This window comes from Alligator mississippiensis, chromosome 1 (assembly GCF_030867095.1).
Source record: "Alligator mississippiensis isolate rAllMis1 chromosome 1, rAllMis1, whole genome shotgun sequence".
In the NCBI taxonomy this organism is placed as follows: Eukaryota; Metazoa; Chordata; order Crocodylia; family Alligatoridae; genus Alligator; species Alligator mississippiensis.
The window spans coordinates 278849910-278864564 of NC_081824.1; the positions used below are offsets into that span (position 1 = coordinate 278849910).

A 14655-nucleotide genomic window follows, 5' to 3' on the forward strand; every position below is an offset into this window, starting at 1 on the left:
TACAATGCACTGACACAACAGAACTGCTTATGTGACTTAACTCTAGTCTGAGAACTGAACTTGTGAAACAAGCTCAACAATTATCAAATTTCACAGGTTCAATACCATATTTTGTTACAGAAAATGTGGAGTCTTTAAAATCATGACAGTTATTTTGCTTGTTCTACATTTGCATTAATAAGCACTGTGCCAGTAAAGTCACAAGGATTCAAACGACTGAAAGTACGCAAAGAACAAAGTAGATTTAGAAACCATCAAGACAATGCATTTTTTTCATTTATTCAAATCTTCTGCAGGAAGTAAACACTGAAAGATTTAAAAAACTTCACACTGCAGTATGTACGGTTTTGTGACATCACATGAGGAAATTAATTTCTAATAAAAATGAGACCAGTTTTATTACTGAAAACACATCACAATAAAATTGGTTGTGGTAAACCCCAGAATTCTTATGTCTAGCAATGACAACCAATATTCCAACATTTTATAGTGTTGAAATACTCTTGAAACAGTATTTTAAAATGGAGTTCTGAACTTATGACTGAGTACAGTTGAGAGTGTTTATGCTTTAAAAGTAGTTTTGAGTTTTTTTCACCCAGACCCTTTTGATTTGAAGCACATTCTTTCACAAAGCTAAAATACCACAGCAGAAGTCATGTCCAGAAATGGAATACTGTTGTTTTTTGAACTGACCTGACTTAAGACATTTTTGCCAATGCACAGATGCACAGGGTCCCCCATGCACTTTTCATGCAGCAGGTAATCACAACTTTAAATAAAAGTATTTTCTATACATTCTTTCAGACTTGCAACTGTATACATACATGCAAAAGTTTTTAAATCTATGTGATCATATTTACACTTATACATGAAATATACATAACAAAAGGTGGGGAAGGAAAGAAAGAAACCGGAAAGCCAAACGAGATTAAAAGGTTTTTTCCTTTGCATTAGAACAATACAAAATAGGTATTTTCATTAATTAAACCACTATTTACATCACCTTTTAAAAACCAATTGCAACATATTATGCGTGTAACAAGTCAATATATTTACATATTTATAAATATATATAATATATACTTACCAGTTTACTCCTCTGTAAGTTGTGGCAGAGAACAAACTGGTAATATCATTTCACTGATGTCAATGAGAGCTGCACTACTCTTTCACCGACAACGTTAACAGGGAAAACTTCAAATCATTCTTTAAAATTTGTAAATTAAAATTTTTTAAATATTACAAACAATAAATGGCTAAAATGAGTGAAAGTTATGTTTGAATTCCCTTTCAATTTAATGATGTTCCTAAACTGCTGAAAGAGAAATTCTGGTTTAGTGGTATCTGTAGGAAGCTATTTAGCAGAACACAGCCCTGATTCTTTCTGTGGTCACATATTACCTTATTAAGCATACCATTAAGAAGGAGAAATAATGCAGTTCTGCTCTCCTCAGTCTCCCTTGCTCCTCCTCTGTTGATTTCAGATGTGTTTACACTGCCATCAGAAATGGGACTGCAATGTAGGGCTGAGCAGGCTTTAATCTTCAACATAATAGGCAGTACAAGCATCCCCAAACTCTGCGTACATATTTAGCAGCTGAAGCTAGAGCTGCTGAACCTAACACTGCTATACAGGTATCCAAACTAGATAAGATTAAAGCTAATTCAGGTGTGCCTACACATGCTACAATCACATTTTTGACTGAAGCATGGACATTTAATTTTTGCAAAAGAATCAAGCCCAAGCCAACACCATCATGTTTATAACTGCAATGAGAGCTCCTCGCTTTTTTATGAGCATTTAGTACTTCTAGCATCTTTATCAGGTCCTACTGTGCCTGTCGATCCTGCATGCTCCATGTATCCTACTACTTCTAACCACAATATTAGTAATTTTTGCTTCTTCCACTCATGTGTAGAACTAAAGGCTGGGTTGTAATCCCAACTCTTTCCCTATCCAAGCAGCATCATCTTTCAGATCCCTCTCTGAATCTGAGAAGGGATACTGGAGATGCTCATCTTCTGGCTATGGCCTGATAGCAGGGTTTTAGACAAAACTGTGAGGAAGTACTGTGATAAGGCCTCTGTGGGCACATCTACATGAGATGTTTACTGGAGAGTTGCTTAATTAGCTCTGCAGTAAATTTCTCAGTGTCTATACATGCAGTGCTATTAGGATGGAGTAAACCAATCAACTCCACCACAGGTTAGTACTTGTAAATACAAGTACAACCCTATGGTGGAGTTTTTACTCTAAGCAACGCACACGTAGATGCTAGTGGGACTGGCTGGGGCATGAGGGTGCTTCAGAACGTTGCCTGCAGATTAGCCCCACATTGAAGCATCCTTATGCTCTGGCCAGCCTATCTGCAGCACGTTGAGCCAGGTCAGAGCAGCCCCAGGCTGGCAGGCTAACCCCTGGGGCTCCCTGTCAGCTGGGGCTGCTCCAACCTTGCTCAATGCACTGTGGTCTTGGGCACTAGTGTATACATGGCTCCTGGGAGCAATAAACTCTGGCGCAATATGAGCCAGTTTATTGCTGCACATTAATTCCACATGTAGATGCACCCTGTATGCATGATCTTGGCTTGATCCCACAGGATCTACATGGATTCAAGGAACTGGGGAGTGTTTGGGGCAAGAAGACTACCTCTGCTGGCTATTTTGCTCCCCTTACACCCTTTCTAAAGAGAAGTCCGCAAGGAGAATTTTGACAAACTCTTCCCCTCTAGCCGAGCCCCATGAGGTTCTTTCATTTAGAGCAGATTCTTGGGTTTTTCAGGGTTCAGCTGATTTTTTCAAATGGGCTTCATGATTGTCAAAATGATGGGGGCAAGCCATGTTTAAAAATTCTCCTTCTTCCAAGGTAAGAATGGCATCAGTGTTACACCAGGGAATCTAATGCAAAAGGTTATGTTTCTATGCCGTTTTCCAATGGTTGCCTAAACAACCAGCTTAGCAGGAACAGGTTTCCAACAGAGTACACTAACTCATTTCAAGGGCACTGCTGTAACAAAGCACAACAGTGTTGTACATTGTTGTGAATTTTCCAATGGGTGAGATTTTTCTAAGGACTGCTCATCTTAAAATTAAATTTTACTGCATGAAAATGCATTGATGTATGTTAGAGTTGTTAACATACATCACCTCAAAAGAAAAATAAATTGTTAACTGATAAGATTGTTAACATTTTAACTTAAATGTTTTATAAACTTTAGAAACAAAACATTTTAAAGTGTATATTTTAACAACTGACTACCACAGAATAAATACGTGGGAAGGCACTCATAAGGGCTTCTGTATCATGTTTTGCTAGTATTAGGTGGAAAAAACCCAGAAAAGTTCCATGTTTTCATCAGCATTTTGGTTTGATAGCAAATGTCCAATGACTCCTCTTTTGTGCCCAACACAGATGGGGGCTGTTTGCATGAATGTGAGCAGAAACCCTTAAGTAAGTTACAGCCTTGTATTTATTCTGGGGACCATAAAATATTCTAGATATTTTATACTTCTTAGCTATATAATTTTATTTCAAGAAAAATCTTCACTTAAGACTTTCAGAGATGTGTGTCAGGGATGGAACAAATGCCATCTTTTCCCCCTAATATTTATGTCGGGCTAATTCATATAAAAATAATTCAATTTCATTGGCTATACAGACATCCCCCACTTAGCGCTCTTAACTGGTTCTTGACAAACCAAGCATTAAGCAAAACCAAAAGCATTTGACGACCCAAGATGGCGACTGCAATTGTTTTTAATGACCTAAGATGGCAACCATGAGCATTATAATAAAACTCGCTGAGTGCCAAGTGAAACCAAGTATCAATTTAAAATGAGCATGATAGCAAAATAGTGCTAAGCAAACCGGCGTTAAGTGGGGGTTGCCTGTAATCTAAAAACTACTGTAGTATTCTTACTGATATAGTCTTTGTTATAGAACTGAACTGTTACGGGGCTGGCTACTTGTTAATAACTACCAACTTTAAAAGACAAAAACAAATCTTGAATTTTTTTTTTCATAAACTTACTATAGAACTAGAAGTCAGGCCAATGACAGTGTAATTTAAAATGGTTTTATGTGACCGTTTTAAAATGTAGATATTCTTTATACTGCCCAATGGATGAAACATCACCCAGAAAACATAATAAAATTCCTTTTACCGCTCTTTGTACTGTTACTCTTTGTACCACAGAGAATTTTTTTCATGGACATTGTAGAATGTGTGTTCCTTACTAGAATACAATCTTCCTTACTTAAACACTTTGGTTATTAAATAGATTCTCTCACGTCACAGGGAATGCTCACTGAAGTAACTGTTGAAAATATGCTCCTGTTGTAGATACTGCAAGTTCAGCAGGCATTATTGTAACTGACCATTAATATAATTTTGAAGAAGAGCATCTTAGAACATCTACTATGGGAATTTGGGGCTCCCTGAGGCGACACTGGCCAATGGGAAAGAATCTGCTGCTTGGCTTACCCCATAAAATGATCCTTTCAATACATCTCAGCTTTGATCCACAATACCCCTGTACTTCACTCCCACATCAGTTTTGGAAAAAAAGATGGTGCCAGATGTTTGGGGGAAAAAGGAGAAAAAGGGATAGGGCATTTTGGAGATGTAGTCCACCATCCATTATAGGGACCTACCAAATTTGGAATTCCACAAATCCCACAAAATCCAGGTAATGCCTGTGAAAACTGCAGGAAAGAAAAACCAACTTAATGAAAATAAAATGCTGGTTCCCCAGAGGGAGCCAGTAGTCCTCGGTATGCTGTGGCAGTCCACCAGTGTGGGGGAGCAGGAGGGGAGAAGGGCTGCCCATTTGAAGGGCAGCTGGCAAAATGGCTGCTGCCCTCCCTGCTGATTGGGTGAGAGGGCTGCCTGTCATGCGGCCCTGCCCCTCTCCATCAATCAGTTTTGAGGGGCATGGCTGCATGATGGACAGCCCTTGCAACCAATCAGAATCAAGGAGCAAGGCCGCATGACAGGCAGCCCCCACAGCCAATCAGCCCTGGGTGGCCCCTTGGCCAATTAGAGGCATTTGGGGGGGGAGGGGGGGGTTGAAATAGCTGCCTGGGACCGCTTTCTGCCTGCAAAATTGGGGGGCAGCCTTTACAAACTTGGTAGGCCCCTAACTGTGGAATATGACAACTTGAAATATTCAGTGCAACCTGAAAATTATTTTAAAACCAGGTTTCCATGATATGAACGATTAGTGATTAGCTACTCATAGATTAATACATGTTGGCAGACTGCATTTTTCTGTGCCGAATGGAAGAACCAATATGCCTTCCACAGCAATAATCTTATACCATATTCTATCAGATACCAAATATATTAGATAAGTGAAGCATCTCTTCCTTTGAAAAGAAGAGGTGACATGGCACAGAACAAATCATTCTACTTGTTTCACTAACCAGAAGTGTTGGCAGTTTTCTGAGAAGTACATCATCTTCCTATTTATCCCCAAAGTCTAAGAGACATTTCCACCATCTTTTTATAAGAGCTGACAGACTTATCTATTACTTCCTGGGTATATGAAATTTTGCTTTTTGTAGAAAAAGCTGGAAAAACTTTTAGTCCTAACTCAGAATGTATACGACTACTGCTAGAGGTTCTGGGGAAGGCATTTATCATAATCAAGTGGGAGAAAGGAAAAAAAAACCCAAGATGCACCATGATTCTGGAAGGACCACAAAAAAGTTTTAAAAATAATAATAATAAAAAAAAAAAAAAAATCAGAAGCACTAAGAATTGCATTCAGTGCATTCCAATTAACACTGTCAGAAGTTTCCAAATATGATGAGCTCATAAGTTGGACAGACTGTTCTATTTCTTAAAAAAAGTCCTCAAAACTTCATAAAATGTATTAAACATCAGAAATTACACAAATCTTTATACGTAGGTTTCCAAAAGATACTAAATGGACGGGATGAAATGCAGCAAAATGCATTCCCACCACATAGGTGGTATGCTTCCACGTGTCCCAAATATTTAGCTCCAAATAAGACTCTAGTCAGACTATTCATAACTTAGTTTGATGCATACAGAAATGTCTTGTACAAATTACAACCTCTGTAGTTCCTTGTGACAATCTACTGTAAAGCAAAATATAGCTACATGTATTTTAAATAGCATTATCAGAAAATAAAAAGTTTTGTCAAATAAAAACATTTTTCAATTAGGCCATGCTTTCCTCAAATCATGCTCAATTTATACACTTATCAAGTTCATATTCATTTTTATTTTATTTCATTTTTTTACAAAGATTCAAAACCACTAACTGTAAACTCATTGTGGTGGCTCTATTTTATTCTGGTTCTTTCTTGGTTGTTAGCACTGTTTCCAAAAGTCCCGGTACCTCTCCATTCATGCAGTGTTGATGGGAGGCTGTATTCCCCATATGGCTGTTATAAGGGCTTCTTAAATTATGAAAAGGAGCTTTTGGTTCTGCCTCTGGTACCAACTCCTCTTTGATTGTAACATGAGTTGAACTTTCTGTAAATGAAGGTTCACTCCAAGTGTCTCTGTCATGTGCTTCTTGGTTACTAACAGAATTGCCTCCTTTCTGTAACATGTAATAAAGTATTGGATTGGTTTTGGTCAGTCTGGGGGAGTCCTTTTCATATTCATTTTTGTCCATGCGTGTGATAACCCATCTGATAGGACCTTTTTCGCTTGGTAAGGGACAAACGCCAAGTTGATCAGATTCAGGTCTAGATAACATACTTCCCAAATGTTCAGGGAAGGGGGAATTGGCAGGACTCCTTAGTGCTCCAGGGTATTGAAATGTTCTATGGTCTACACAACTGTTCTGTTGTGAAGGGTTTCCCATCAATGCATTTATTGAAGAAATGCTGTATTCAGGTTTAATAGCTACATTATTTTTGTTTCCTTTTTTCTTGCCCTCAGTTCCTATACTGTTCCTATGCTGTGACAAATCTCTCTCACAGTTTTCTGAGAGAAGTAACTGTTTCAACACATTAAAACCTTTGCTATCCCTAGACCAACTCCTATTTTCACTTTCATTACTTGAACCATGACTTGCAGCATATTTAAAATCAAGATCGCTTCTATTAAATTTCACATCTTGCTGGTTAAGCAAAGGCCCATACAATGATTCTGTTGGAGAAGCATGATTGTTTGCAGCATCAGACATATTACTTTTGATCTTTTTTAATGGACTTTCCAAAGGCTCAGTATTAAGTTTTCTCTTCTTAGGAACTGTGCAAAGACTCTTTGATTCTAGAAGTGTCAACTCACAATTTCTGTGATTTCTTTCCAGATCATCTACAGGGTAACTATCATGATTCTGTCTCAGCAAACGACTTAACAGGCCATTTTTTGAAAAGGAAAAATCTTGAGGTGAAAGAGGCTCGGGTTTAAAATCTTCAGATGCTGGAGAAGCAGCTGTATTTCTCTGCAATGAATGAGTTATTCCTTGAAATGTGTTACCCTTACACTCTCTTATTTGTTGTACATTTGGGTTACGAGGGATATTTGATTCTTCACAGGGTTCAGTTTTTATTTTCACGGTCAGTATTTGCTCATTCAATGCTTTATCTGTCTGTTCTTGTGAAGTTTCATCTTTTAAAAGCATTCTCTCCTTCCTTTCGGTTTTACCTTTATTGGGAGTTCCCAGAAGCAACTGAAGGACAGTGCGTCTTTCCAGGAGATTTTCTATTTCTGAGCCAGGAAGTCCTTGGTCAATGGGTGCAGGCTGACAACTGAATATTTTGTTGTTTTCTTCAAGCGTACTTGGTTTGTTTGTAAGCAGGGGACTATTCAATCTGTTAATCAATCCTAAAGGTTTATCTGCGTTCACTGTAAGCAACTGTTTGCTAGTTCGTTGCTCTTCACCTGGAATGGGACTCTGCATTCCACACTGAGCCAAGTTCTGTAACAACTTGCTGGCACTGAAAGATGCACTGTTTGGAGCAATCTCATTTCTGTTCAGCGTAGGTCCTTGAAGATCTTTATTTTTTGAAAGATCTATCAAATGTTTAGATGCTGTATTCACTAGCCTCTCTGGCTGGATATTGTAGGCATATGGTGGTGAATTATGCTTCACTGCTAGAGAAGTCTGGTAGGAGAGATCGATTGGAGAATCTGCTTTTGTAGAAACAAGTAGAGGGGGAGTGCTTAAAGGAGTCATTCGGTTTGCACTGGGACACTCTGTACCAGGAGTCCTTTTGCCAGTTTGTACGATAAATTTTGCCACATCAGCTGTACTGTGTGGTCCCTGAGGATCAGCATTTTTCTCCACCTTGTATTCACTCTTATGGCCAAGCAATAACTGAAGTAGTGTTACTTTCTGATGCGGATTCAGTTTAGAACCCTTTGGAGTGTCTTTATCTTCCCTGCTCTCTAGACATGGAACTTTTGGATCCCAGTTATGAAGCAAGGACTGGGGCAGATTATCTAGAGAAGCAGGCTGTCCAGACTCTGGTTTAGCTGTCCTCTGTTTGAAGGACAAGTCTATAGGAAGACATTTAGAATGGGAACTTTCATCATCACTGCTGTCATCTTCTGTAAAACTAGGATTGTTGTCAGAGTACTCATCAATTGTAGTTGGTGTGCTACCCTCTTCAAACATACTGTTTCGCTCATTTTGCTCATGCCCGTTTTCTTGCTTAGTAGTATTCTGACTCTTAAGAAGATATAAAAGCAAACTGTTGTTGGGAGACTGTTTTAAATGGTTTCTTTCCAATGTACTTTTGAATCCTACATTTTTGGGGGAAGAATTAATCATTCCAATTGGACTTGGAAAGGATGCCATATTGCTTTTGCTAGTTATGGTTTTGGGTGATGATCTAATTTGACCATTAAGATGGCTTGGCATTCCTTTGGACAGGTTGAATTGGCCAACGTCTTTCTGGGCACTTTCTTGTAATCTGGCCATGGCAGCAAGTCTCTCACTTGCTATTTGATTTGCATTTTGTGCTTTCAAAGCATGTTCCCTAGAGTATTGCTGCAAATGAGCTTCACTGGAAAGCAGTAAAGCTAGCTGACTGCAAGCTACACTGGGTTTAGGTGAAGCAGCAGGACTCGATCTTTTCTCTACCATGCTTGCAACAGCTTGTAATCTTGCAGCACATGACAGTGGCTCATTTATTACCTTGGATCCACTCTGTACTGTATGAGGAGATTCTATAAACCTCTCTTTAGGCAGATTCTTGGTTATATCAGGCAGACTGGTGTCTAACTTCTGATCTTTCGTTTTGCTTTTTTTCAGCAAAGTCTTCAAGTGGCTAGATGCAACACCATAGCACCTTAAATCTTTCTCCACTTTCAAAGAATCAGGACTGAGGGAATACCCTTGTTCCTTGAGGCTCTGCCTAATCTGTTGTGACAGAGCAACACTTTGCAGCCTAGAGCTGAATGACTGAAGCAAAGAGGCAAGTAATGTGCTATCCTGTTTGCCTTTAGGCACATTTTCAACCATGCCAGCTAACAAAGCTTCTTTTTTTACATTTAAATCCACAATGGAATCAGACAACCGCCTTCTCTTTGCTGCATTCCAGTCTTCAGAAGACTGTAATAGTCTTGCTTTTTTGAGATGCAGCATGCCAGATCCCTGGTATGTATTCGTGTTAAGAACTGGACCATTACTTTGACAATTGGGAAATATATTTCCAGAAATCTTAAAGTTTTGATCCTCTCCACTATGCCCAATAGACTTTTTGTCAACTGCAGTACCTGAGCCTCCTGCTGCTTGATGCATTAGTAATCCCTCTAGGTAAGTTAAAACAATGGAATCCTGGTGCATCTCAGAGCCAAGCTCTTCTCCATGAGTCATGTTCAATAAAAATATCCAAAAAGGCTCTTCTTCTATTTACTTTGAAGATTAGTTTGATGTAGCCGAATTGAGATAAAGAGTTTATAAATAACAGGTAGAAGTCTTAGCCTTTTCACATAATCTGAAAAAACACAAAATATGACATTCCAAGCAGGCTTCTTCCAGCATACATCACTGATGAACCAAATTTTCACTCATATCATTCTGTTGATAGAATATTTATGAAAGATTCCAAGGAGAACATCACTTAGAACATGGCTCCAGTGTGAGAAAGTTCTACTAAACATTTGCCTTCTTCACCCCTGTCCAGGAAATCGGCTTATTTTTCATCTTTTGACGTCTTCATCCTGCACATCGAAATCCTAAAAAGTAAAAAACAAAGACAAATAGTCAGGAGAGATAATAGAGGGTAATCTAGGAACAGATCCACTCAAACTGCAAAGAACCTACTCTTTAGAAGAACTCTATGTTTCTTATACAGAAACTAGAACATTACAGATAAGTCAGCACACAACCAAGACATAGTCCCAATAAAGGAGAAATTAAAACAAATACTGGCACCTACACCAAACTACTATAAAATACTTCATTTCAACAGCAACAGAAAAAACTCAGAGAAAATCCAAACATTTATAAACTTGGGTATTAAAGGGTTCTTTCAACACATCTGACTGAAGCATAAGAGCAACAGCACCACAAACAGAAAAATCTCAACTTGTTTAAAAATGTCTTAATTATTTTAGCAAACAATTTAACATGTAAACATCACTTAAGTCAGTGAAAATAAATCTCTGTCAGTAGATCAGGCTTTATGACTCTTCTACAGATGGCCCTGTTCAGTGAAAATACGAAGTCTAAAAGGGTGACATCCTTGCTAATGGAAGCTTTGCTATGTATTTCACTGGGGCCAATATTTCACACAAGATATACAGGCACAGGCCAAAAGGCTTCTTCAGATCTGAAAAGGTCAGTGAAACTTAACTATCCATACCTGGTACAGTCTATACTTCTACTATGCAAATAGTCAGTTCCTATACTATTCAAAGCCATGGTAGTTACAATGTTTATCCAAGGATATGATTTAGACCTTTTAAACTTCTTTTGTCCTACTAAAGTTACATAAATCTTACTTCTCTAAGAAGAGTAAGAACTGAAACGTGGTAAGCATTTGCCTATAGGCAATCGGAATTAAAAGCAGCAATTATAAATCCCTCAAAAATCAAGGTTTCCAAACGAAAACATCAAGAATCTGGCAAGTGCAACACTAATAAGCTTTAGCTGATTAAAAACAAAACCAACCAAAAGACAATATGTGGGGATGCAGGCTGTTTTCAGAAATGTTTTATTACTGCTGCATCTTCACATTTTACATGAGAAACGAGAGTCTGCAGCACACTGTTCTTAGAAGGCAGCATTCAGGACAAGGTTTCATGTTTTTTTTTTAAAGACATAAAATGACTTTGTTTGCCCTAGAAGAGTCTGTGCTAATGGAAGAACAAGTGAAGTGACGTCAAAGTTAAGATTAAAGTCCAGTTTAAAAACCATAGTTTTCCTGCTAACAATTGACATTTTATCAAAACAACTTTAACAAAGTTTCAGTAACACTAACACAGGCTCAACAATTACAGATGCAAGAATTAAAACAAATGTTTTTGTTCCATCTGAGAGCCCTAACAAATTAAAAAACAAAACTAAATATTTCTGATATTTTTAAGATGCATACTAAGTAGGGAAAAATAGAAACAAACAAAAACATCTTTTCAAGTCTTTTTAGTGCATCGTAATGAAAGTCCAATGCCAAAGAAATCCTTTACAGGTCACCTTTAAATTAAAGTTAAAGCCTTTAGCAAATGTTGTATGGGTTATGCCAATATTCAGTTTGAAATTAATCTTTCCAGTTCTGAGTAATTAAAAAAAGACATTGTATTTATGCAAATCCCTCAGGTGCACATGAGCTCCGAGATAGAAGATGGTACTTGCCGTTTAGTTTACACTTGGGAACTATAAGGATTGGCTTTTTTTAATTACTTGCAGCTAGAAAAATTGATAATTTATAGCAATTGATAGGTTGATCCAAGGGGACATTCACTGAAGAGGATTAAATCTGAAAAGTACCTAAGGTGTGAAGAACAAGGACCTCACCAATCCTTTTAATAAGGCACCTCTTTAGGGCAACTAGTAGATCAGTTATTATGCAATATTATAAAAATGTACATAGCAATGGACAGTTGGTAAAATGTGATTAATAAATCTGTCAAGGGAATTAAGCTGGATCTCTGGAAGTCATGTGCTTTGCATGAAACTAGACCAGTCACTTTTTTATGGGAAATAAAGTAGCTAGGTTTAGCTATTTGGGTCTGTCATTTCAAAGAACTTCATACCTCATGCATTCCCGTTTCACCACTTGCTCAAAACTGTGGGTATTAGGAACACAATATCAAATTTTGCAAATGCATATTGAATTTTATACTAAGCAGGGGTGAGAAACAATGATCCTAGCTTTACTGGATTTATGGGGCCAAAAAGTTCCAAAGTTCTGTTAAAATGTTTATAATATAAAAAAATGTCACTATATATTCTTACAGAAACTGTGTATGGTACCCAAAACAAAAGCAGGAGACAAGGTTGTATGAAGCAAACTAGAAGGGAAGTAAAAGAAGAATAAAACCCCCACAAATTGTACCATTCTTGAACAAACCAATAATCTTACCACAGTGCACCTTTGACATACAAGAACCACTAGATCTAGGTATTACAGTTATAAGATTATGACAAATGAAATGGGTAAAGATAAATATTTAGATATGTGGATCTGAGTTAATCAACACATATTCTATATTTTGTCTTTTACTGCTTTCACTCTTCCTCTCCCTATTCATACAGACCACATTTGCTAGCAGACATCCGCAAGTTTTGAATACAGTTGGCTTTGTTAAGATATACTACTGATAAATCCAGGTGCTGCCAAGAGCAATATGAACCTAAGTGTGTGTGCGCGTACTTACCCTGAAGCACTACAACAATGTCTAAATATCAACTTTGTTTACTTCTTCTGTGACTTCAAAAGATAAAAATCAAGCAAGTGACAAAAATATTCACTTTACCCAAAAATTAGAACCAAAAGGCATATTTTTGGTTGCCACAAAAGCATCCTTCAATGAGGTTAAACCCTTACATCTGATCCATAGTACTCTATCCATGCCCAGATATCCTGACAATACGTTTTGAGATTCATTCAAACTAGTGAACGCTGAAACTCCTGTTTAAGACCTAATCATAAACACTAACCAAACAGTAATCATATTTAGGTAATATCCTCCTAAGCTCAACAAGTACATATACCTGGAGTTGGGCAAAATGGTAGATCCAGCTGGTGGCTGGACTCCATTTCCCAGCAGCCCCTGCCCACATGGCTGGGGCCAGTTTCCATGGAGACCCGAGCAGCAGCCTTATTGTGATAGCCTGCGGCCAGGGTTTTTATGGAGACTGGCCCCAGCAGCACTGGCAGGGTATGGAGCTGCTCCGGAGCCAGGCTGGGATTTTGCAGTGGTCCAGATCTAGGGCAGAGCCATGATTTGTAGCCTGTACACCCCAGGGTGGCATGTGCAGATACTGGATGATGGTTCTGCCCTGGCTCCTTGCAGCAGTGACAGCGCAGTCTAGAGCTGGTGCATAGCCATGATCCACTGCCTACACACCTCTGCCCAGGACATACAAGCTGCAGATTGAAGCTCTGCCCTGGCTCTGGACCATGCTGTTACCGCTATAGATCCCAGCCCAGCACCAAAGCAGGTCCCTGACCTGCTGTGCACCCTACCAACAGGGGCAGCGCTAGAGGAGGTTGAGGGGGATATAGCCACTCCAAAATTCCCTGTGGCACCCTGTAGCCACCCCTCCCATCCCCTTCTTGCCATACCAAAACTGCCTGTACTCAAGCAGTGCTCAAGTTGAGTTGGTTTTTACAAATCTGCTTCCCTACTTATATGACCACATCACTACTGTATTTGAACACTGCACAAATAGGAATAGATTTCATCCTCACAACAGCCTTGTGAAGTAGGAAAAAATATCCGAGGTACAGGTATAGGATCACTCAAGAAAGCAAAGATTATGGCTTAGCAAGTAAGTAAACCAGGTCTGCTAAAGCCTGATTCCTACTAAAGCCTACTAAACCAACCTTCCTACACAGTTATAAAGGTAGAGAGGAATGTGGAGATGTAAAATGACTTCTTGAAGGTCTCAAAAAAGGTGTAGTGTCTGAGTTAGGAAATGAATCCTGCAGTCCTAGCTCTGAACCCTGAACAAATGTATGTTGCAGCAGGGTTGCACCCAAGCTAATGTGCATTACAAGGTTGGTGGGAGGGGTAGGGTGCGTGAGAGAGAGAGACAGAGAGATATTTGGCTGTTGTGGTCCATGATGGCACACAGCCCCTTAGGGACTTGGAAGGTGAAGTTGGACGGGTTGGTTTAGCCATTTGTTAGTTTCATGAGAATGAATGGTCCAGTGATAGGGTGCAAGTCCGGGACTTGGAATCAATCCCCTGTTCTGCCACAGATTTCTGAAGAACCCAGGCCATCTCTTCACTCTTCAGATCTCATGATCCATGATGCTATGAAGATGTTATGAGGATTAATACATCAGTGCCTGTAAGATGCTTCAGTGGGGACTTCTAAATACTTAAAACAGAGAGCCTGAAATTACAGTATTCATTCACATACCGTACAAACCTTGCCCTAAGAATTTTGGCTTATGAAACTGTCTTAAGCAGCAAAGCTCCCATTTCTTTGCTGGAATAGAAGAAAAGAAAAAATAAAGGGAGACAACTCAAATAGCTTCCACTTTTCTCT

The 14655-nt window shown here is 38.8% G+C and overlaps 1 protein-coding gene across 4 annotated transcripts in view; it reads right to left on the bottom strand.

Annotated features, from left to right (window-relative positions):
* Positions 1-258: 258 nt before the first annotated feature.
* NRIP1 (nuclear receptor interacting protein 1) overlaps positions 259-14655 on the bottom strand; it is a 92961-nt gene continuing 78564 nt past the window's right edge. For all 4 annotated transcript variants that reach the window (XM_006262601.4, XM_019476273.2, XM_019476272.2 and 1 more), the window contains one exon: positions 259-10169. In XM_006262601.4, coding sequence (XP_006262663.2) covers positions 6319-9807 — 3489 coding nt within the window. In that variant the 5' untranslated portion in view covers positions 9808-10169 and the 3' untranslated portion in view covers positions 259-6318. The remainder of the gene's footprint in view (positions 10170-14655) is intronic.